Source organism: Sinohyriopsis cumingii, chromosome 3, assembly GCF_028554795.1.
Source record: "Sinohyriopsis cumingii isolate HCF-2022 chromosome 3, ASM2855479v2, whole genome shotgun sequence".
NCBI lineage: Eukaryota > Metazoa > Mollusca > Bivalvia > Unionida > Unionidae > Sinohyriopsis > Sinohyriopsis cumingii.
Window position 1 is genome coordinate 24,637,599 of NC_142963.1, and position 22,514 is coordinate 24,660,112.

Here is a 22,514-nt window from a genome sequence, read left to right on the forward strand (position 1 = left end):
CGGAATATAGAATTTTCATTGTTATTTAATTCAATATTGTCGTTATTTCCTCCAAAAAATGATTCAGAGCTCTCTATGTATATTATCATGTTTAATGACACCTCAGTACAATAATGGCTCTATCTTGCCAAATAGAGGTAATCTTCTAAAAATAACAAGAGTCCCTTGAAGGTGAATGCACTCTACTGGAAACATTTTTCCAAGATGATTTCTTCTTTTTCACTATTACATGCTCAAACATTCTTTGATATTCTTGAGAGATAAGATTTTCCAATTTGCCATTGTGGCAGTCATATTGGATGTAAGACTGGCATTGTTTTCATTTAGGACGAACTATACACAATAAAAAGACTTCTGATGGAAACTCCACATCAATATAGCTTTCAATATAGAGGGAGTAACAATAACAAGATTTTTAAAATGGCTACCATAGTGGCCATGTAGGATTGTCAGATTGGCACTATTGTTTCATCTACTACCAACTAGACATCAGAAGACTTCTGGTGAAAACCCCATGGTGATATGACTTTCCATCTAAGAGGAGTAGCAACAATTATAGGTTACTGCATTTGAATGGGAAAATATGAAGTTTTTCAGATGGAAATACTGCAACACCTTGGGAGTGCAGTATATCCATCCAACAAAATGAGTTCATATTTCGGATTTTCCCATACAAATGCAGTAACCCTTTTATTATATGCTCATTTTCTTATTCTACCAAAGGCTTAATTATATAAACAAAATACACTTTAAGAAACAAAGTAAATGAATGTAAGCCATATTCCAAACTAAATACACAAGTGCAGATTCATCATTAAACAACGACAACATTATTAATGTGCACATAACCCAGATAAATTTGAACTTAGTCGCATGCTAGACATAACTTTTGAAAGAAAATGGCATTTTGGTCTACTTAAAATTGAAATTTGGAGTCATATTGTGAATGAATGCACAATGCAACAACTTTTCCATTTGATCTGGAATGAATATATTTTGGTATTTTTGTCAATTCTACGAAATGTAGTGATTATGAATTGAATTTATCTATGACAATTCTACATGAAATACATCGAATTAAATCAGCGAGGGAGAAGCGTGTTGATATCTGCAAGTGTGTTTCTGTTCTGTCATGAATGTTCGAAATCATAATGTGGGAAAAATATGAAGTCTTTCAATTGCAATTATCAAAAAGATGCAATGGAATTTACTGTTTATTTCATTTTGAGTGCACTAAGGAGAATGTAACTGCATTTGGAATATAGTCGAAATTACAGTACAATTTCGAAATGTGTAATCAAGCTTGAGAACCCATGACATGGCTCATGTAACTTGGATTTGCAGAACTAAAAAAGTACATTTTGAAGAAATTCAGGATCTAAAACTGTAAGTATATTTTGTGCCATTCTTATTACCAGCTAAAGAAGACAGATTATGCCTTGTCACTTGCATGTTATTTGTAGGTAACCAGCAACTTTATGAAATCTGGCATCTATCACCCACCTAAATCCGAAACAATGTATCAAAAAAGTTAACACGGAACGTAGAAAAGCAGCTGGTATGTGGCAGTCCAAGAGACATCTGCTTTAGTTCACTGAGAAACAAATTTAATCAACCAAAACATAAACTGCCTACTACGTGAGTGTACATGAGTTGTTTACAAATCAAAAGTGCTGGTGTCTGCATCCATTGTTTGTTTATAATAGAAAGTAGTTCCTTTATGAGTGCGATAGGAAGTTGTGTGCGAGTTCAATATTGTAAAATACTGAATGATTCTGACAATGCAAAGATAAGAGAGAAAGAAATGAGCATATAATAATAAGATAATTTAGGTGATTGCTGTGGTGGTCTTACTGGATTAGCAGTATTTCTATTTAGAACCAACTTGACATCATAAGCAGTCTTTTAGGACAAGAATAAAAAAACATGTTCCCTATGGAACTGGTTTTAAAATTAGGGTAGGCAGATCATTATTTTTTAAAACAGTATATATAATTAATGTGATTTTTGTGATCTTTTTACCATGGGAAAAACAGTGGAAACACATACTTTCTTGTTTGGCCTTAGTCAAAACCTCCATTGATATTAGCCAATCTGAATGTCAGATTGGCACAATTTTTATCTAGTACCAACTAGACATCATAAAAAGTCTTCTGGTGAAAACCCCATGCTAATATGATTTTTCAAACACATTCAGTAGGAACAAAATTTAATGGTGGCTACTGCTGTAGCCATACTGGATGTCAGATTGGCCATCCATACACGTGGAATAATAATAAGATTTTCAAGACAGCCACTATAGTCATAATAATGATGTCTCAATGACACCATTTTCACTTAGGACCAACTGGACACAAGTCATCCTTTAGAGAAAATCCTATGGTGATATGGCTATCCATTTAGATAGAGTAGTGACAGCAATATTTTCAAGATGGCCTCTTTGATGGCCATATTAAATGCTCAAGGAGAACCATTTCATTTAGGACCAACAAGACATCATAAAAACTCTTTCAGTGAAAACCCTATGGGGATATGACCATCCATTCAGGAGGTGTAATGATAAGATTTTAAAAATAGATGTTGTAGTAGTCATACTGGTGACTGCATGGCATGATTTCAAATAGGACCAAGTAGATCTTGGGATAAATGTGTGTGTACCATTTTATGGCAATCTTCCAAGTAGATCTTGGGATAAATGTGTGTGTACCATTTTATGGCAATCTTCCAAGTAGATCTTGGGATAAATGTGTGTGTACCATTTTATGGCAATCTTCCAAGTAGTTTGGGAGAAGCAGTGGTAACAAACTTGTGCTAATGGAGGGATGGACATCAGACGACAGACAATAGACAATAGTCCATGCCATAAACTGGTCTATGATCAACTGAACTAAAAATGAAGAACTGCACAAGAACTTTGGGAAGATAAACTCTTCAGAATTAAACCTAAACATTAAGTTCTACAAAACAAATATAAAAGGCTACAATGTTAAAATTATGTAAAATTTATATAAAACAAAATATAAAAACAAATACAAATATCCTTAAAATATGTGGTCAAAATTTTATTGGCTGGAACATATCATAAAGTGAAAATATTTGTCTCTCTGGATGGAAGATAATATAGATGACCAGGATGTGTTCCAGTGTGAGTGGACAATGGCTGACTGAGTATTTAACTAAGTTAAGGTTCACCCTTAAGGAGGTCTGCATGAAACAGGTATGTATTCTATAGGTACAACACCATCTCCTCTCTGCAATTTGTTTTATATGAGGGCTGCCACTTTACAGTGATGGGTTTGATGTTACAAAGATAGTTTATGGACTTTTCATTCAACTTGTCAAGAATATGAAACATGCTGGTTTACATAATATTCATAGTCAGTAAATGGAATCTTCCATTCAGAAGCTGCATGGCAGCTTGGACTGCTCTTTTATCTGCCCTTTCATTACTCTTTACATGTTCAAGTACTAACCACATATCTTGTTATATGTATCACTGCAATCCAATTACATTTTAAGTTGGATCCATTGCTTTTTGTATAGAAATGCATGGGAACTTTGTTCTAAAATAGTATTTAAGGCTAAAAGCACTAGTCACATGGTGAATTTGACCATTTAGGCACAGTATTTTTAAGGGCTATGTATAGATTTTTATTACACGTAAACCACCTTGATTTTCCACAAATATTTACTAACCTTATGCCATAAAAAAAACTTTATCTGATAAAGAGGTAAAACAAACATTCAGCAAATACCCTTTAAGCTTTTCTATTCATCAAAACTAAAAGATGCTAACAGAATGTAAATAAAGAAATGTTTGCTGTTCAACTCAGTTTTGTTTCTGCCAAGTTGATGTGCATGTAGCTAATATAGTCACAAAAATGCATGGGTGGGCTGACCTTGTAAAAATTGCGAAGAATTTGTGTGCTGCCTTCATGTGCATTTTCAAGGCAGGCCAGATGACGATCCTGTAGATAAGACTTTCCAGGTTGATACACCAGCTGTTTGAGTAGTCGAATACACAACTCTAGTGTGGCTAATCTTACTTTACTTCCTACAGAATGAATGATAAATATATGATTTTAAAATAATTTCTGCTCAATATGAATGATAAATATATGATTTTAAAATAATTTCTACTCATAATGAATGATAAATATATGATTTCAAAATAATTTCTACTCAATATGAATGATAAATATGTGAGTTTAAGTGATTTATACTCAGTATGAATGATAAATGTAAGAGTTTAAAGTAATCTCTACTCAATATGAATGATAAATATACGAGTTTACATGATTTCTACTCAATATGAATGATAAATATGTGATTTTAAAATAATTTCTACTCAATATGACTGATGTGATTTTAAGATAATTTATACTAAAAATGAATGATAAATATATGAATTTTAAAGTAATTTCTACTCAATATGAATGATAAATATATGATTTTAAAGTAATTTCTACTCAATATGACTGACAAATATGATTTTAAAAATTTCTATTCAATATGATTTGTAAATATGAATTGAAAGTAATTTCTACTCGATATAAATGATTAATATCATTTGTAAGTAATTTCTACTCCAAACGAATGATAAACACATGATTTTAAAGTAATTTCTACTCAAAATGAATGATAAATATAGGAATTTAAAGTAATTTCTAATCAATATGAATGATAAATATGTGATTTTAAAATAATTTGTACTCAATATGAATGATAAATATGTGATTTTAAAATAATTTCTACTCAATTTGAATGATAAATAATACTTTAAAGTAATTTCTACTCAATATGAATTATAAATATATGATTTTATAGTAATTTCAACTCAATAAAAAGAAAAAAGTACACAAACACTAATGTCAAATACACAAGGCTGTAATGAATCAATGATACAAATGTTTTCTTCAATGTGAAAAATTGATGTGACACTCAAATTTGACTCTCCACATAACTTTAATATCAGTACAAAATTAATTCCTTCCCATTTAGAAACCATGCAAACATTAATATCAAGAACAAGAAATGTGCCCATATGACACGGATACCCAGGCCATCATGCCAAGTTAGACTGAGGCTACCACCTCTTGGTCTAATTTAATCAGAAAGGTTAGAAATCAAATTTGAACTGTCTTCTTAACATAAAACCTTGTTACAAAGTTGACTTGAAAACCTTCAAAAACTTATTTACCTGATAGAAAATGGACATGATGGATATTTATAGAATATTCAGGGCATTAAAATAGAGAACAGCACCAGGAAGAAGTATGTCAACTTACCATGCTGACAGGCCAATGTTATAATTCGGATTAATCTCTCAACCAGGGCTACATTATAACAGTCTTTTACCTGAAGAAAAGAGGAACTTTGACTGAATAAAAGAAGCATTTTCAAGCTGTTCTATGTGAACACTTTGTCAAAAAATAAAACATTTCTGTGCATGTAAAAGCAAAGGAGATGTAATTGATTTAAATGTACACAAAATTCTCTTGTGTCAAGATGATGGTCACAGCAAATAGATGTAACTTACAGCTAAGAACTACATTACACCAAAAGTATGACTCAAGGTAAGAGATCAATGATCTCTGATCCCTGGACTAAACAGCTTAGCAAAGTGGTACTCTTTGGAAAATACTGATACTGCACACCTGCCAACTCTGACGAGTCCGTCTCAGTAAAGCAGTTAATTTTTTTCCGTAAGATTGACCAGTTTTCAGTAAGGTGTAACAAAATATCAATAACTGTATTGTAAAGCTGGAAATGTAATAAAGGTTGATGCATCAATGATAAACATTATGTTCAACTGAAAAGTTTGCAAAGTATGCGTAGACTGTATTTACCACTAGTACTGTTGCACAAACTCTAGTTCCAAACTCTATGCAGCTCAATGGCTTGTTGCTATCTCTCAACTTGACACAGTTCTTGGAAATTCTTTTCCATTTCGCATGACAACGGCACTCATATCTTCCAAAACGAGACATACTCAAATTGGCAAGTGATGTCCAATAAACATAATTTTGTCCTTTCCAGCTTTTATTCACAAGAATCTGAATACTCCTTTTTATTCTTCATTGTTGATTATTAACACATTTCTGGAAGCTTATTTTCCATTTAATCTTAAATATGCATCTCTTTCTGGACACCATTAAAAAAATTCTATAATCAACAGTTTGATCATGCAGATGCTTCGCATGAACAAATAAGTGTAGTTTAAAGCGTCTGGGGTGCTGCTTGTAAAGTTAATCTGGTTCCCTGACTAATTTCCCTAATTCTAAGATGAAATCTGGATCCAAATAAAACAGAGATGAACCAATAATTTTGGTAACGATCATTTTCCCATAGGTTTTGCTAGTATGCCATAAGTCTGTATTTTAAGGGTAATTTTCATAAGACTTACGGCAAAATCGTAAGAGTTGGCAGGTCTGGTAATACTGGTGTAGGAAAACTACCTGCGGTCTTTTTCCTTATTTTGAACAAAGAACATAGTTTATAAAATCAGAGAAGAAACCTCCAACCTTTTGCTTATCATGTCCTGGATCTTGCATAGGAATAAGTGAGAACTTTGCCATATCAGAAGTCATCTGGATGCACAGTTACTGCCATGTTAATTAAAGTTTTCTTTTCAAAAATTTACTTGTACTGGCTCAAGTCTGGAACTGAAAATGGAGGGGGGGATTCCCTCAACTCCCATAGTTGGAAATAGAGGAATGGTGAGCCACTGGTACATAAATATAACTTGACCCAATACTGGAGATAAATCTATTGTACCCACATAAAAAAGAAGAAAGTGCATAACTCTTTCAAAAAAAGAAAGAGTACAATGATTTTTCAACATGCATATCTTCTTCAGATGAACATAATATGTTCTAAGTTTCACAGCAATCCACTAACTAATGCAAGCAGAGTTGCACCCATACAATTTTATTGTAAACTGCATCCAGGGGCATGTAAAAAAAAGGGCAATAACTCTTACATAAAATTATGAGAGTACAAAGATTTGTTGACAAGTACAAATTAATATGTACCAAGTTTTACAGTAATCCATAAACAAGAGGCCAAAGTGCACCTGATGTTATTCACTGGCTTACATTACTTAAAAGTTTTCTGTTTAATTAAGCAGGCTTATGAGGTAGTGTAATAACACATATTATGTAAACTATCTCCCAAACTTGATACTATGTTCATTTTTCCTTTTTTTTATACTATATGCTGATAAAAGTTCTTTTTTATGATGAAGGCATCAACTGTTTCTTAAGTCATCCAAAATGTTGATGATAATAAATTCAGCAGATAAAAAAATGTGACCTCAAGAGTGGTAAAAAGCTCAATCAATCAGATGCAAGATCACCTCATTAATATCCATAAATCTCACTCATCACTCAAGTACTTCAAAATCCTGATGACAGAAGCATATATTCCAAGTGTGATCAACATAAAGATTACAAATATGGCTTCCTGGGTGGTAACAAGCTTATGCAATCAGACGCATGATTATATGATTAATATGCACAGATCTCGCCCATCATGAAACTCATCCAAGGTCATGATCAGACACAAGTGGTAACAAGCTCAACCAATTAGTTGCAAGATCAATTCATTAACATGCTTGTATTTCACTGATTATCAAACCCATCTGAGACCTTGATGGTATACGTATATATTACAAGTTTGATCACAATAATATCATCTGGCCTCTGCAGCATAAACATGTAGTGAATCAGATGCAAGAATAGCCCATTAATATACATAAATCTTGTTCATTATTGAACCCATCCAAGATCTTCATGATAAAAGACTGACCAAAATCAGATGAGAAATAATAATATGGATAATAAGCCCAGCTGATTAGATACAAGATCACCTCATAAGCTTGACTGAAATCGGATTGATCAAAATCGGATTAGGCATATGGCAGCAAGAGTGGTAACAATTTCAGCCAATCCAATGCAAGATGATCTCACTCCTTATCAAATTCATTCAAGATCTGCATGATATAAACTCCTATTGCAAGGTGGATCAAAACTGGATCAGACATGGCCTCCAGAGCTCAGCTAATCTGCTGTAGTAACACCTCATTTGTATGCATAGATTTTGCTCATTAGTGAACTTGTTTAAGTTCTTAAATATAAATTAAGCATATATTCTGAGATATCCAAATTTGATCAGATATATGGCATCCACCAAGGTAGCAAGCTTAGTATATCATATGCAGCATCACCCATCTAATATATGCATCTTCAGGTGAGAACATAATATTTACTATTTCATGTTAATACATCAAAAAATGCAAAACTATTTGTTACTAATGGCACTGTATCACATATTGCTACAATAATTGTAAACAAAAAATGCAGGTACAAAGACACTTATTATGCACATCTTAAGGTGGTGACCATATTATTTACCAAGTTTCATGGCAAAACATACAAAAAAGCAAGACTAGTTGTGCTAATGAGAGTGTTAGAAGAATGGAGAGATGAAAAGATGTGAGGTACAAAAAGGGGTAATTTTCAAATACAGGTGGGATCTGATCAAGAAATAGAAATTATACTTGACAATATAAAGTGCAATTTTCATGCATTCAGTTGATTTTTCAGGTTGACTTTTTAAAATTTGCAAGAATCAAATAAATGCACATCCTAATATACCTTGATGATGAAGATTAAAAATGTTCTTTAACAGTAAAATTTCTGAGCAGAATTTTTTTCACCACTACAATTAACTCATTGTGTTTTTGCCTACCAAGATGGTGACAACATAATGTCATTAGTCTGTCGTGCAACTATTCCAATTACAAAGGTGTCCCAAAAACTAACCTGTGTTGGCATGACAAAGAGAGGACTTACCTTTGACCTATCGGTTGGCATGAGAACAGAATCCATGAGCCCCTGGTGTATCCCTGGGGAAAGCGTAATTGATATAAATAAAGAATGACAAAATATCAGACAATACAACTGAGCAATTAAAATTATATCACTAAACAAATTTTATTTCAATCAACATTAGTGAAGTATACCTTATATTTAAATCTTTTGAAAAGCAATAAGAAAAATGTATCCAAAAAAAAACATACCACTGACTTAGCCTGAAGAAGACACTACTGGGTTAAACCAGCCGACATATGGGACCAGTTATTGCATAATCATTACTTGTTTTCATTTCAGTACAGAATTTGTGTTTGCTGCAGACACAAAATGTTCCTTTCATTGAGTTTGAACTTTTACTGTACTCTTCAAAAAGATATTACTCATAGTCAAGAATATTTATGTTTGTACGATAACCTTTTCCATCGAGCAGAACCGCTCTCTACTTGCAAACAAAATACAAAATACAGTGTACCTAAAAGTTTGATCTTTTGAATTTACAAACTTTTGAAAACTTAAGGAATTTGTTAGAAAAACAATACTTTAATCTTTCAATAACATGCATGTAAATAAAGCATAACTTCTGTGGCTACAGTAAAATAAAGCAAGATATTAACATATCATATAAGACAAAAGCTGAGCAATACGTAATTCTAGGAAATGGCAGAATCCAACTCATCAAAATGCTTTACTAAAATCCAACTCATCAAAATGGTTTACTACAGATAAGGACTTGTGAAAATGCTTAGCACATCTTAAAATCACCCCAGGCTGATAGCAATCAAGGTTACTGGTTTATTATCAGCTACTGGAAAATATTTTGATTGCACAAATTCTCTTTTAAATATTCTTCTCCATTCTTTGTTTTCTTTTCCTGTAAATGATATTAACAAGAGCTGGGAACAGGCTCAAATATCAGAATCAATGATTAGGATATCATTTTCCAACAAAGCATTGATTTTTACTATAATAATTATAAAATAGGTCTTGTCCATTACTCGACTAAGGTCCACTATAGTTTTTTACATTGCATAGGGTTTGAATTTGAAAGAAAAAGTATATTCCTGAGTTTTTCTCACAAGTTATCGTCATTACTGAACATCTTAAGTATTATTAATATAAGTTTTAATTCCCCATTACTGTATTGTTACAGTATGATTGAGGGGTGTAATTTGGATTATAGTGCAAAGCTTGGCCTTACACAAGATCTATACCTAAATGCTAGTTCCATTTAGTCATTAAGCTGTAAGAGAAGTGGCTAATCATATTTGTTACTTTTTAATTTATTTTAAGATTCATTTATTGCACTTTCAGAAGCTGGTATTGTCCATAATGACAAAATTCATTTTCCCTAACTGCTAATATTAGTGCACTTTGGACAAGTACTGGCTCATTTTTCGAGGAGTTATTCTGATCATTTATCTGCTTTAGATGATGCATAGTTTCCATATTACTAAATGTAAAGAAATTTCAGCCATAGTACATGAAAGTAGCATAGAGGTATGCCGATATTCTCTTCAGTGTGCTTGTGGCCAATGCAAATGACTTCATTTATACTGGCCCTTCTCTCAGAAGTATATAACAACTGAAAAGTGAAAGTATACTAACTGATAAATATATATTTCAAGGTGTGTTATCAAACAAATTCAGACTTTAGATCTGGAATAAAAAGTCATTTTGGGGGTCATTGCATTCTGTGAAGAAAAAAAATATTTGCAAATACAGCAGAATTTTGAAAATTTCAAATGCTGTGGGACTTCAATCTTTGTTTGAGATTTGGACTATGACAATTTTTTGAAGGCTGTGTTCAAGAGAAAACTGACTGAACCCTTGGAGTGGTATCATGCATTCAAGTTATTCATAGTTGTCAAAGTTTTACCATATCTTGGCATCCGTCCGTCTACGAGAGACGATGGCATAGCTCCAAAGTACGCTTTTGCTTATCCTTCTTTTTAGCTCTCTTTTCAGCTTGCTTTATTCTTCTCTTTTCCTCTGCGTTTTGAACTCCCTGCCTGACAGCTAGACGCCAGCTGGAACGGTTGTTTGCACAGCTCTCCCAGTCGCTGACATTGATGTTTGCTGTCTTCATATCCTTCTTGCAAACATCTTTGTAGCGCAGATGTGGTCATCCAGTTGGTCGTGCACCTTCTGCTAACTCCCCATATAACAGGTCCTTGGGAATGCGACCTGGGTCCATTCTCTTGACATGGCCGAGCCAGCGAAGGCGCCTCTCGCTGAGTATGGAGAACATGCTGTTCATGTTGGCGCGTTCTAGAACCTCTGTGTTGGGTACTTTGTCCTGCCACTGGATGTGCAGAATGCGCCGCAGACATCTCAGGTGGAAGCTGTTGAGTTTCCTCTCGTGTCTTGCATAGGTGGTCCATGTTTCGCTGCTGTAGAGAAGTGAGCTGAGCACGGACGCTTGGTAGACACGCAGTTTGGTCTTCTCTGTGAGGTTGGGGTTGTTCCAGACACTCTGGTTAAGTCTGGCCATCACTGCTGCTGCCTTGGCAATCCTGCCGCCCACCTCAGAATCAATGGAGAGTGAGCTGGAGATGTTAGACCTGAGGTATGTGAAGTTCTCGACAACTTCCAAATTGTACCCATCGATGGAGACAGAGGGAGGGGAGTCTGTGTCCTGTGCCATGACATTCGTTTTCTTCAAACTGATGGTCAGTCCAAATTCCTTACATGCATGGGAGAGGCAGCATACCAGCTGCTGAAGTCCATCTTCCGTGTGTGATGTCAAGGCTGCATCGTCGGCAAAGAACAATTCACGGATGAGTACCTCTGTGAATTTAGTCTTAGCACGGAGACGGGCGATGTTGAACAGCTTGCCGTCAGCCCTGGTATGGATGTACACTCCCTCGCTGCAGTCCTTGAATGCGTACTGGAGAAGCATGGAGAAGAAGATGGCAAAGAGCGTCGGTGCAAGGACACAGCCTTGTTTGACTCCGCTAATGACTGGGAATGCTTCAGATGTTGCGCCATTGAAGCACACTGTGCTGTGCATGTTCTCGTGGAACGACATAATGACAGCAAGCAGACGTGGGGGGCAGCCGATCTTCTGCAGGAGTCTGAAGAGTCCACTCCGACTAACCATGTCAAACGCCTTCGTCAGGTCTATGAAGGCAATGTAGAGGGGCATCCGCTGCTTGCGACACTTCTCCTGCAGCTGACGTAGTGAGAAGATCATGTCTACAGTTGACCTGCCGGCTCAAAATCCACACTGGGATTCTGGGTAGACGCGGGAGGCTAGGATCTGCAAGCGTGCCAAGGCAACATGGGCGAAGGCCTTTCCGATGATGCTGAGGAGGGAGACGCCCCGATAGTTGTTGCAGTCGCTACGGTCTCCTTTGTTTTTGTACAAAGTGACGATGTTGGCATCACGCATGTCCTGTGGGATGTATCCCTGTTCCCAGCAAAGGCAGAGGAGTGTGTGTAGGGGCTGGAGCAGTGCTGGTTTTCCGCTCTTGAGGACTTCAGGCGGAATGCCGTCGCTTCCAGGAGCCTTCCCACAGCCAAGGCAATCGATGGCTTTTCCGAGCTCTTCCAGGGTGGGCTGTGTGTCTAGCTCCTCCATGACAGGCAGGTCTGGAATGGCGTCCAGGGCAGTTCCAGTGACATTGTTTTGGGTTGCATATAGCTCGAGATAGTGCTCAACCCATCGCTGCAGTTGTTTCCCCTGGTCTGTGATGACTTCGCTCGCCTTGGACTTGAGGGGGGCGGTCTTGTAGCTGGGGGGGCCTGTCGCCTTTTTGATACCCTCATACATTCCTCTTGTATCCCCGGTGTCAGCAGCTGTCTGTATACTGTTGCGAAGGTTCAGCCAGTAGGTGTTGGCACAGTGGCGGGTGGTCTTCTGGGCGTTGTTCCTTGCAATCCTGAGGGCTTGTAGTGTTCTGGGGCTAGGTGCAGCCTTGTATGCCAGGAGGGCTTTCCTCTTTGCCTCAGTCACGGGCTCCATCTCCTCCCAGTTTGCCTCATACCAGTCGACATTCTTTCACTCCCTCTTCCCGTAAGCTGTGATGGCTGAATTGTACACAGAGTCATGGATATGGGACCACTTGGAATCAATGGTGTCATCAGGTGTCACTTTGGTGAGGGCTTCCTTCAGTTTGCTGATGAACTGCTGTGTTTTCTCTGGGTTGCTTGCACAGCAGGTGTTGATACATGGGTGACCCTTCTTCTTGGCGTGGTGCAGCTTCTTGGGTAATATTCGCACCTTGCTGGCCACGAGGGAATGGTCCGTGTCACAATCGGTACTGTGGTAGCTGAGGGTAAGGAGGACACTGGCCAGTTCTGCATTTACCATATTTATATATATACATTACTGCACTTTATATGCAGACTGGGAATAGTCTATGCAGTGTAAGTTGGTAATTAAGATTTTGAACTTGATAAAAATATATTTAGAAAGATGGATAATGGAAAACATGACTGACTGCTTGTTGATTTAAGTTTTGCAACCAAACTTTGATGAATATTTAGAACAATTATCACACCCCTTACCTATGAATAATGGTGTTTGTGAACAGGCTAATGATTAAGTGAGGGTGCTCAGCCCTTTCAATTTAATGTGAGATGCATCAAATATTATCAAGTCCAATTTATACATTGTCTATTTCTGAAGTATCCAAAACCCTTACATTTTTTCCATTAAAAACTACTCATTCTAAGAATTAATTTTGTTAAAGATGTATAGAAACACACTAACTAATAAATGCAACCTAATCCAAATCAACAATTTGATGTTAGTTTCAATTTTACCAATGTTCTTCTACAAGGTATGATAAATTCCAACCTGAAAGTCACAATGTTAAAATACACTACACTTTCTATCAGCACAAGTGAGACATACACAACATTCACTTTTCACAGAGTGGAGAATGGCAGGGGTCTGTTTTCAATTCACAGCCGATATAGTGTATCTGTTGTTTTGTTGCTTTAGCCAATGACTCATCTTTAAATCTTTAAATATGTTCCAGGTAGCCTAAATGACTTTGCAATCAAACAGCGGTATTAGTGTTAATGTTTGGTAACAGTGGGATCAGTGTTAATGTTTGGTAACAGTGGGATCAGTGTTAATGTTGGGTAACACTGGTATCAGTGTTAATGTTTGGTCACAGTGGTATCACTGTTAATATTTGGTAACAGTGGTAATCTTTCATTGCCAAATAGTTAGGCTACATCTGACTGCACATGTGGTTTTTCTTAGCAAAATGGATATGCACTGTAGAATTAAAGAATGAAGTAAGACAGGGAATACAGTAGTACAGTATATTAAATATTAAAAAACAACTCAATTTGTGTAAACAACAAACAAACAAAAATTTGATCCCTCAAAAATCTGACAGATGCAATATGATCAAATACCACCTACTGAGGCAAAATCAGCATAACAAAAGTTGTACAAGAAGATAAAGACATAGATACTTCATATTTATTCATTATAATTGATTTAGTTATATGGGAATGCTTACAAGGTTACTTTTTTTTTAAACAATAGAAAAAAAGCATATTTTTTTTAAAAAATTTCTTGAGGGACTATGATATGAGAATAATCTTAATTTGCCCCCAACAAAGTCAACAGTCAAAGGAAAAGAGAAAACAACATTTCATAACAACACTGAATGAAATAAATCTCGTACCCTCTGTATGTGGCAAGGAAGCACAAAAGATAAGACATAGGCACTGCATATATGATCAGGAAAAATTAACATAAATGTCACATTTGCACTACAGTTTACTTTGATTATGACCATGATAGATATCTCTACATAATTAAAATTTTGCTGAACTCTCTCTCTCTGTTGATACTACTACAGTTTGTGTCACTTAACAAGCAATACTTAGGAATCATCTAATTACCAAAGGTGATGCAAAAAGGGAAAATTTCCAAACACGGAACAGCTCTGAATTTGATAAAATTCAATTCTGAGCAATATTTCACACATGAAATTACTGTTCACTAGAAATGATATAAATACAACCAGAAATATATCTTGCAGGTATTTGTTATAGTTTTTTCATTGTAAACCACCCACTGGAACAATTAAAAAGTATACATTAACACTACAGCAGGATATTTTAAGGAGGTACGTTAGTTGGCTAAAAAGGTATATTCAAAGACTAGTAGATACATCATCAATGATTCAGTTGACAAAATAACAAGGCCTAGATTATCATGCTGAGCCTAAAATCAAAACATTGTGAAAAAACTTGAATCAGACCTTACCAAACTGTTGATGGTAATCAGGAACAGAACTGTTTAAGGTCTTTCAGTAGTAATCAGGGACAGAACTGTTTAAGGTCTCTCAGCGGTAATCAGGGACAGAACTGTTTAAGGTCTTTCAGCTCTAATCAGGGACAGAACTGTTTAAGGTCTTTCAGTGGTAATAAGGTCTTTCAGTGGTAATCAGGTACAAAACTATTTAAGGTCTTTCAGCGGTAATCAGGGACAGAACTGTTTTAGGTCTTTCAGCAGTAATCAGGACAGAACTGTTTAATGTCTTTCAGTGGTAATCAGGGACAGAACTGGTAAACTATGAGAGAACTCTGTTTTTTTTACAGCAACTGCTTCTATTGTTAGTTACTTATGAGGGACAAAATTCTTGGAAGCTACTTTTCATAAAAAGGTATGTAACTCTAATTGGCCATAGGGAGGAGGTGGATTGTTTGTATACTCCACAATTATTTGCAATTACACTGTGAGTGTTAACACTCAAATTAACTTAAAATTTTGTATTCTTACAAAATTAATGAACTCCACCAAAATAATTGTTTCAACAATTTGTTGCATGAATATACACATGATGGTTTTCAATAAAGCTGTAAATATAACAAGCATTAATTTTTTTTTATACCCGTGTTAGATGGAATTGTGATTTATCAAATTTCTTTATAAGAAATTATAAAATTGTGAACACAAATTATGCATAGTTCATATAAATGCATTGGTAGATGTACACTTTAATTTATTACCAAATCAAGATGACAGCATAGATCACAGAAAATATGACAATAATGGAGCAAATGGAAATCTGACATGTGGTTCTATTGAAGGGTTAAGTGAAGCCTAGAGCTTACCATTATTATGTCCCATTGCATACAGGAGACACAAAGCAAACAGAGTCTCATAGTCATTCTCTGAGCATTCCAATGCATTGAAAATCGACTCCAGGTATGGCCTGAAAAAAAACCAAACATATAGTTCAAAATCTTATGAATATATCAAGACTGTAAAAAGGTAGGTAAAGAAACTTAAAAACTTCATTTTACACAAACTGTCAGATTTTCAACCAAAGCCGCAATCCAGTTCATCATACCAGATGCACATCATATATGCATATTGGCTGCTTAATGGTATTTGACATAATTTTTTTTTTTAAAATAGATATTAAGGAAGACAGCTGAGAATAATTTCTGCCATTTAAATATTTTATACACACACTTTTGAGTCTAGACATGTGGACTTCATGGAAGGCACCATATTACAAACCTAACAGGTCAGGCAATGAGCTCTCAGATTGGTCAGTTGATTTTCCTTTCTATGAACATTACCTCATCATCTACAATAGGGTTCTTGTTCAAAAATGTTCTGCTGAGCTACATATGCCATAGGTAAATACGGAATGAAGTGGACTGATGACCCTTGGCTAGCAAAGATGTTAACAATTAAAAATATTGCACAGAAGAAGGGATGGCCTATTAATGAATGAGATATAATTACTATTGCATATACATGTTCATAAACTTTCCTTCCTGTCATGACTTGAGGGCAATATTCCTGTTGTGAAAAAAATTACTATAATATATGCATGAATTATTTTCTGTCTTTAATTTCCATTCTCATGAAGTTAGTCAAGTGTCAAGTTCTATCTTATTCTTTTGAATCTCACAGGTCTCACTAGGATTTTAAAACTAGGAGTCCAGGACTCCTATTTTGGTAAAATTTGGAGTCCCATAAACAAAAGCTGCAGTCCCCTCCCATCAGCATATTGGGCATAACTGAAGTGACTAAATGTCAAGATAAGAAGAACCTGTGGTTCTCAATGAGTTTAATTTTCCACATTATTTACACCACTGACATACAGGTCTTGTTTGTCCATTAGACTGAGACTGCACCGCTCCAGTGGCCTAGTGGTTAGAGCATCCGCCTCAGATGTGGGAGGTCAGTTGTTCAATCCGCCTCTGAGTCATACCAAAGACATACAAAAATGGTACTAACAGCTGCCTCGCTGGGCGTTCAGCATTAAGAGGTTAGTCTTAGGATTGGTCAGCCTGGTGTCAGGATAATGTGACTGGGTGGGTCATCATACTACATGTCTGCTGCATGATGCCCCATTGCCAGACATCACTTTAAACTGCCACACTGCAGACATCGTAGTGATATGACTGATTTTTTTTTTAAAGCTATGTTAAAAATCCAAAATCCCATCCCATCACAGACTGAGACTCAATTTTGCCAATTCAAGGAAAGGGCTTATTCCAAACACTAAGCCAGGCATCACTCACTTTTTTACACTTGGCTTCTGTTCCATAAAAACTATCAGTACAAGCAACTTTAACACTCTTCTGAATCTCATTACAATCTTTGTCTATTTGCAATGTAACCCCCTCCCCAATACCTATCAAAATTTGCATATGGCATTTTGTCTAAGTCTTGATGTGTCTTGATTTTGAGGTCACATGCACTACTTTTATTCGGCAACACTAGGAAACAAACACAATAATGAAAACTAATGTTGTTCATTTGACTTACTCTTATAATGACCACATATATATCTCTAGGTCTTTCTGCCTCTGAATTCAGTCAATATAAATATCAGCACATTTTCCCATAACTCAGCAGCTAGTCGAAGTGGTTGAACTTGCTGCCCAGCTTTTGCATCATGTTCATTCAATAGACTCTAATAATGACAACATGTACATCTGGGAGCCTTTCTGCCACTGAATTTTGTCATTGTAAAAAAATATCGGCACAGCTAATATGATCAACTGATCAACATATTTTCCCACCCAGCAGGTGGCTGAAGCAGGCCTGGCAAGCACTTGAATTTGCTGCCCAGCTATCGTGTGTGTACAGAGGACTCCTGTGTAAGTGATTTTCTGCATTCCAGATATATAAAAAAATCCATCCAGATATGCAATATTAAGTGTTTCTGAAACCTCTGAATGAAATTCCTTTTTCCTCTATTCATGTTCCAGCAGGAAAGAAGAGAGCAATGTATACAATGTTCTATTCCAAAGTTTTAATAATAAATTGTGCCTAATGAAACTAGGTCGTGGAAATCTCCAAGTTGTAACATTTTATGAAAAAGGTTGAAAACAAACCATGTTTTAAAATGGTGCATTTGTCCAATATCAACATTGCTATCTGGGCAAGTCGTGGATCATACATACATTTGAAATGATAGTTCTTGATCTCTGTCTGAACACCCACTCAAAAACAACCATATAATCAAACCCATCCTAAAACAATCTGTCTCTAAGCCACTGTGATGCATGATAAACAAGGACCGCAATGGTATCACAATGTAGATAAAACATCTAACCCTTTAAAATAACTCTGATACTTAAGTATGTACAATGAATACTGAGCTATGTTTTTAACAGAATATTGAGAAACAACAGACACAGCATTTGATAACTAAAAAGATACCTATATCAAATGGCTATGTTCAAGTACAGCAGTCTTCTGAAGAAAATAAAAACAACCAAGAAGACAGCAGGGCATGCATGTAAAATCTGCCTTCCTGAGTTTCAATGACGGAACTAAATTAGCAAGATAAAGATGAAGGCATATTGAACATTATTCTAAATCTGAAGAGGGTGGAATAAAATGGTACTGAAACCAAAGGCAAGTAAAAAAAACTTGAACACTGAGGTTTGTCTTGGATGTGGGCAGACAGATATACACATGGATACAAAAGCATTTGCTATGTCAACTTTCACTTAGGTGGGCGACAAAATGTAATTAAAGAATCTTATTATCTGATATGCTGTATTGTTTTTTTTTTTACTTTTCATAATCACAATTTATACTGATTTCTATGTAAATCTGTTACGTTTTATTAAAATGAATTATGATGAACTGTCATCTCTTACCTATTTTCCAATGAGAATGCTGCCTGTCTCTGTTCTGGTGTAGTAACAGTGGGAAGTTGTCCCCTCTGGGTGGATAACAATTTTTCCTCATCGGTTGAATTTTGACAAGGATTTGCAGTCGGAGCATCAACCAATATTTCTGTTACTGTGGTACCGCCTTCAGCGCCTGCAGAAGAAACTTTGGTACAATAATATATTAGTCTCGGCAATCAGTGAATTGGCATAACAAGTGAGTTTACAATTCCAACTCTCCATTAAATCCTATTAGATAGAGCCATACCAACAATCTTAAATCATTTAGTAAAAATAGCCATCAGATGAACAGTTTGATCCACCAACTAACCACAGCAAATAAAAATGTCAAATTAACACAATTTTGCAATTTCATGTCAAGTGACCATGACTTTTAATCTGTCAGTTAAGATTCAGGCTGCCCTTTCTCAAATGTAATGCAACTATCAAATCTCATAACAGCATGGTACAGTAAACCTGAGGAAAGGTGACTTATCAAGTAGATCTCACAATGACAAATTCAGCTCCTGTGACACTGACCTTTGCTTTCTTGGCTTGAGAATCAACTGGAAAGTGACTTTCCCAGGCATATACTACCCATGAAGTTTGGTGAAAAAATGGATCCAGGAAACTTCACTTATTGAATGGAAACCAGTGTCAGCCCATGCAACCTTTATCTTTGACCTCTCTATCCCAAAATCACTAGGAAGTTGCCCATGTCCAAGTGTTGTCTCCTTATGAATTTTGATGAAAATTATATTAAGACTACCGGACTTATCACTGAGAAATAAATCACATTTACAGCCCACTGACCCTGAACTTGGACCTAACAGTGACAAAATCTAATGCCTTCTGCAAGCCGTATATGAAGATGGAGAAAAAAATCCAACCGCAAACAAAATTATAATGTGGAAACCACCTCTTCAAAAGACAGATGAAATGTCTATCACTATGATCCTATGCACCTTTGGCAAGGGTGATAAAGTAAGAAGGATTTCTGAAAATACAGTTCAGTTCATCAAGTTTCAAGATTCCAGACATTACAGTATGCATATAGCATGTCAAAAATGTGTGTGGTCATGAACTAAACACAAATGCTTAACAAAAGCCAGTAAAAGATGAAATATAGGTCACTTTGAGCCTCTTTAGTTGTAAGTGGGTAGTATTAATAGAGATGATGCATCTTGATGAAAACTACTTCATTTCAGTAGTAGGTCATGATAACCCTTATTTTACACTTGACTGGCTTATGCTAGATTTTGTGTTTGATCATTTCCCAGACACTGTTCATTATGATCAGTATATGCATCTCTTTAAGTACTACACAATTTCAGGATTTTAGCCAAGATAAAAAATCATACTTTGTCATGAGCTAGATGCAAACACTTTAATATGTAGGTCAGAGACTTTTCTTGTATGGTTAAGGTAATTAGATGTCTGCAATCATCAAGTTTAATGAATCCAACATGAACTATAAAAACACAAAATTTAAGCAAAATATGTTATACATGAAAACTAGGTTAGTGACCTAATTTTAAGATCTTGGTGTAATACTCCTCAGGATGCATCCTCTTACAAAGTCTCAGGTATAGAAGTAATAATCAGGTCAATAACCTATGAAGTCATGAGCTAAAAAAAGAAATTGAAGTCAAAGTAGCTTCCTTCTATGATCTTGACTGAGATGCATTTAGTTTGATGATTCTGGTGAGAACATTGCTGGATACTGAACTCAAGTCAGTGAAGTATCAAAATCAGGTCCTAGTGACCTAGTTTTCTAATGGGGGTGTGTGTATTATACATCAAGATTCATTCCCTGACCACATTTAATGACTTTAGGCATAATAATATGACAATAATATGACAATATGTAAACAGGGTGCAAAAATAAAAGTAGTCAAACTAAATACAAAAACTTGCTAAGGATAAGTTTTTGGAGGCGGTAGTCTACTAGCCTGCAGCTAGTAACTTTCCTGGTCAAGTAGTACTTTTCATAATTTCAATAGTCTAATGGCTTGTTTTTGCCAGGTAGTATACGTTTACACTATCATAGATAATTCTGTATCAATGTTCAAGTTGTTTCAGATATAACTGTGTAAGATTCTGAGATTCATTTGTTCTCAAGAAGGTTAGAATAATTGGAATTAAAAATCTCATATTTGAAATATTGAGTGCTGAATACAGGATCTCAGTTGCAGCTGACAATGCGTCCCTCACCTCCCAAATTTGGAGACACATAAAATAACTAAAGGGACAAAGTAAAACAGTTGCATATAATGCACTAATAGTGCTAATAAAATAAGAGTCTTATTAGCTTTTACAGTTTTGCCACATTTGTGGTCTGACCTGTTCTCATATTTTCCTTCAATATTTACAATAAATGCTCTATTCCTGTGCTCAAGAAACTCATGAAAAAATGAACACCAATCTTGATGACTAATCTTTAGAAGTGCAAATTGTTTTCTTTTGTCCATCCACATGTTTGGTAAGCAAAATTCAGTCGAGAATGCCAAAACCATTGTTATTCTTTCAGTCATATTGAAATTGACCTCTGATCTTTAATCCCCCATTCCGAATCAACACACATCTTTTTTCATCCAAGGAGTAAACCTTCCACAAAATGTGGTAAAGGTACATAGTTAAAACCTGTTCTCTCATTTTTTAGTTTTATGCCAGTGACCTTGACCTTAAACCTTCTGACCCTAAATCAACAGATTCTATAAGCCAGTCACAAAGTTTTGCCTTTGTTTGTTATACAGAACAGAAGTTACTGTGCAAAAAACATTTTTCTTTTTTCAATCAGAGTAACCCTGAACTTTTAGCTTTTGACCCCAAAATCAAAAGGATTTTCTCTTACATTAAGTGAAAGCCATCCACAAAGTTTGGTCCTGATGCAAAATCAATGTCATTGTACATAAACCACTTTGCTTCTTTCAGTCACAGTGACCTTGACCTTTTAACTGCAAAATCAATACATTTCTTCCTTTTCTTGAGGAGCAGTGTGGTCCAAGTTGATCACCTTTACAAATCACTCACACATCTTTGCTTGATCAACATGGGGATGTGAGAAAGCTTTCCAGTAGCTTCCTGTGGGTCAGTGGTTATTTCTAGGTAATTCCCTACCAGTTATACTGATCACAATGTATATAACCTATCATGTGCAGGAAAAATGGCTTTAAACCCCCCAAAAAACAAACTAAACCGTTTCAAAAGTGAAAGTTATAAAATAAGGTAACAGGCAGAAATACAGACTGATGTATGGATAGACATCATAACATTATATACTCCACAACTAGCAGGAATTGTTTTAAAATGCTAAACACCAAGTAAATGACATTTACCTTCCAATGAGTTTAAACGATCTATCTCTCTCATGAAGAAGGTGGAGTTGCCAGTTGTTACAGGCGTGTCTGGCACATGGAGGTACTCAGATGAATGTCGGGCATTCAGGGTTTGTTCCAGAGATACTTCAGGTGCAGTAAATTCACGCACTCTAACCTACAATAAAACTGGCATTTTGTA

The 22,514-nt window shown here is 35.6% G+C and overlaps 1 protein-coding gene across 3 annotated transcripts in view; it reads right to left on the reverse strand.

Annotated features, from left to right (window-relative positions):
* The window catches only part of LOC149802553 (protein CLEC16A-like), a 175,278-nt gene that overhangs the window by 98,187 nt on the left and 54,577 nt on the right, over positions 1 to 22,514 (reverse strand). For 2 of the 3 annotated variants that reach the window (XM_089951799.1, XM_089951801.1), the window contains exons 11-16: positions 22,334 to 22,490; positions 18,984 to 19,161; positions 15,963 to 16,063; positions 8,856 to 8,908; positions 5,289 to 5,358; positions 3,900 to 4,054 (exon numbers count right to left, since the gene is read on the reverse strand). In XM_089951799.1, the coding sequence (XP_089807925.1) occupies positions 3,900 to 4,054; positions 5,289 to 5,358; positions 8,856 to 8,908; positions 15,963 to 16,063; positions 18,984 to 19,161; positions 22,334 to 22,490 (714 nt within the window). The remainder of the gene's footprint in view (positions 1 to 3,899; positions 4,055 to 5,288; positions 5,359 to 8,855; positions 8,909 to 15,962; positions 16,064 to 18,983; positions 19,162 to 22,333; positions 22,491 to 22,514) is intronic. The other variant, XM_089951800.1, reaches the window with a different exon arrangement.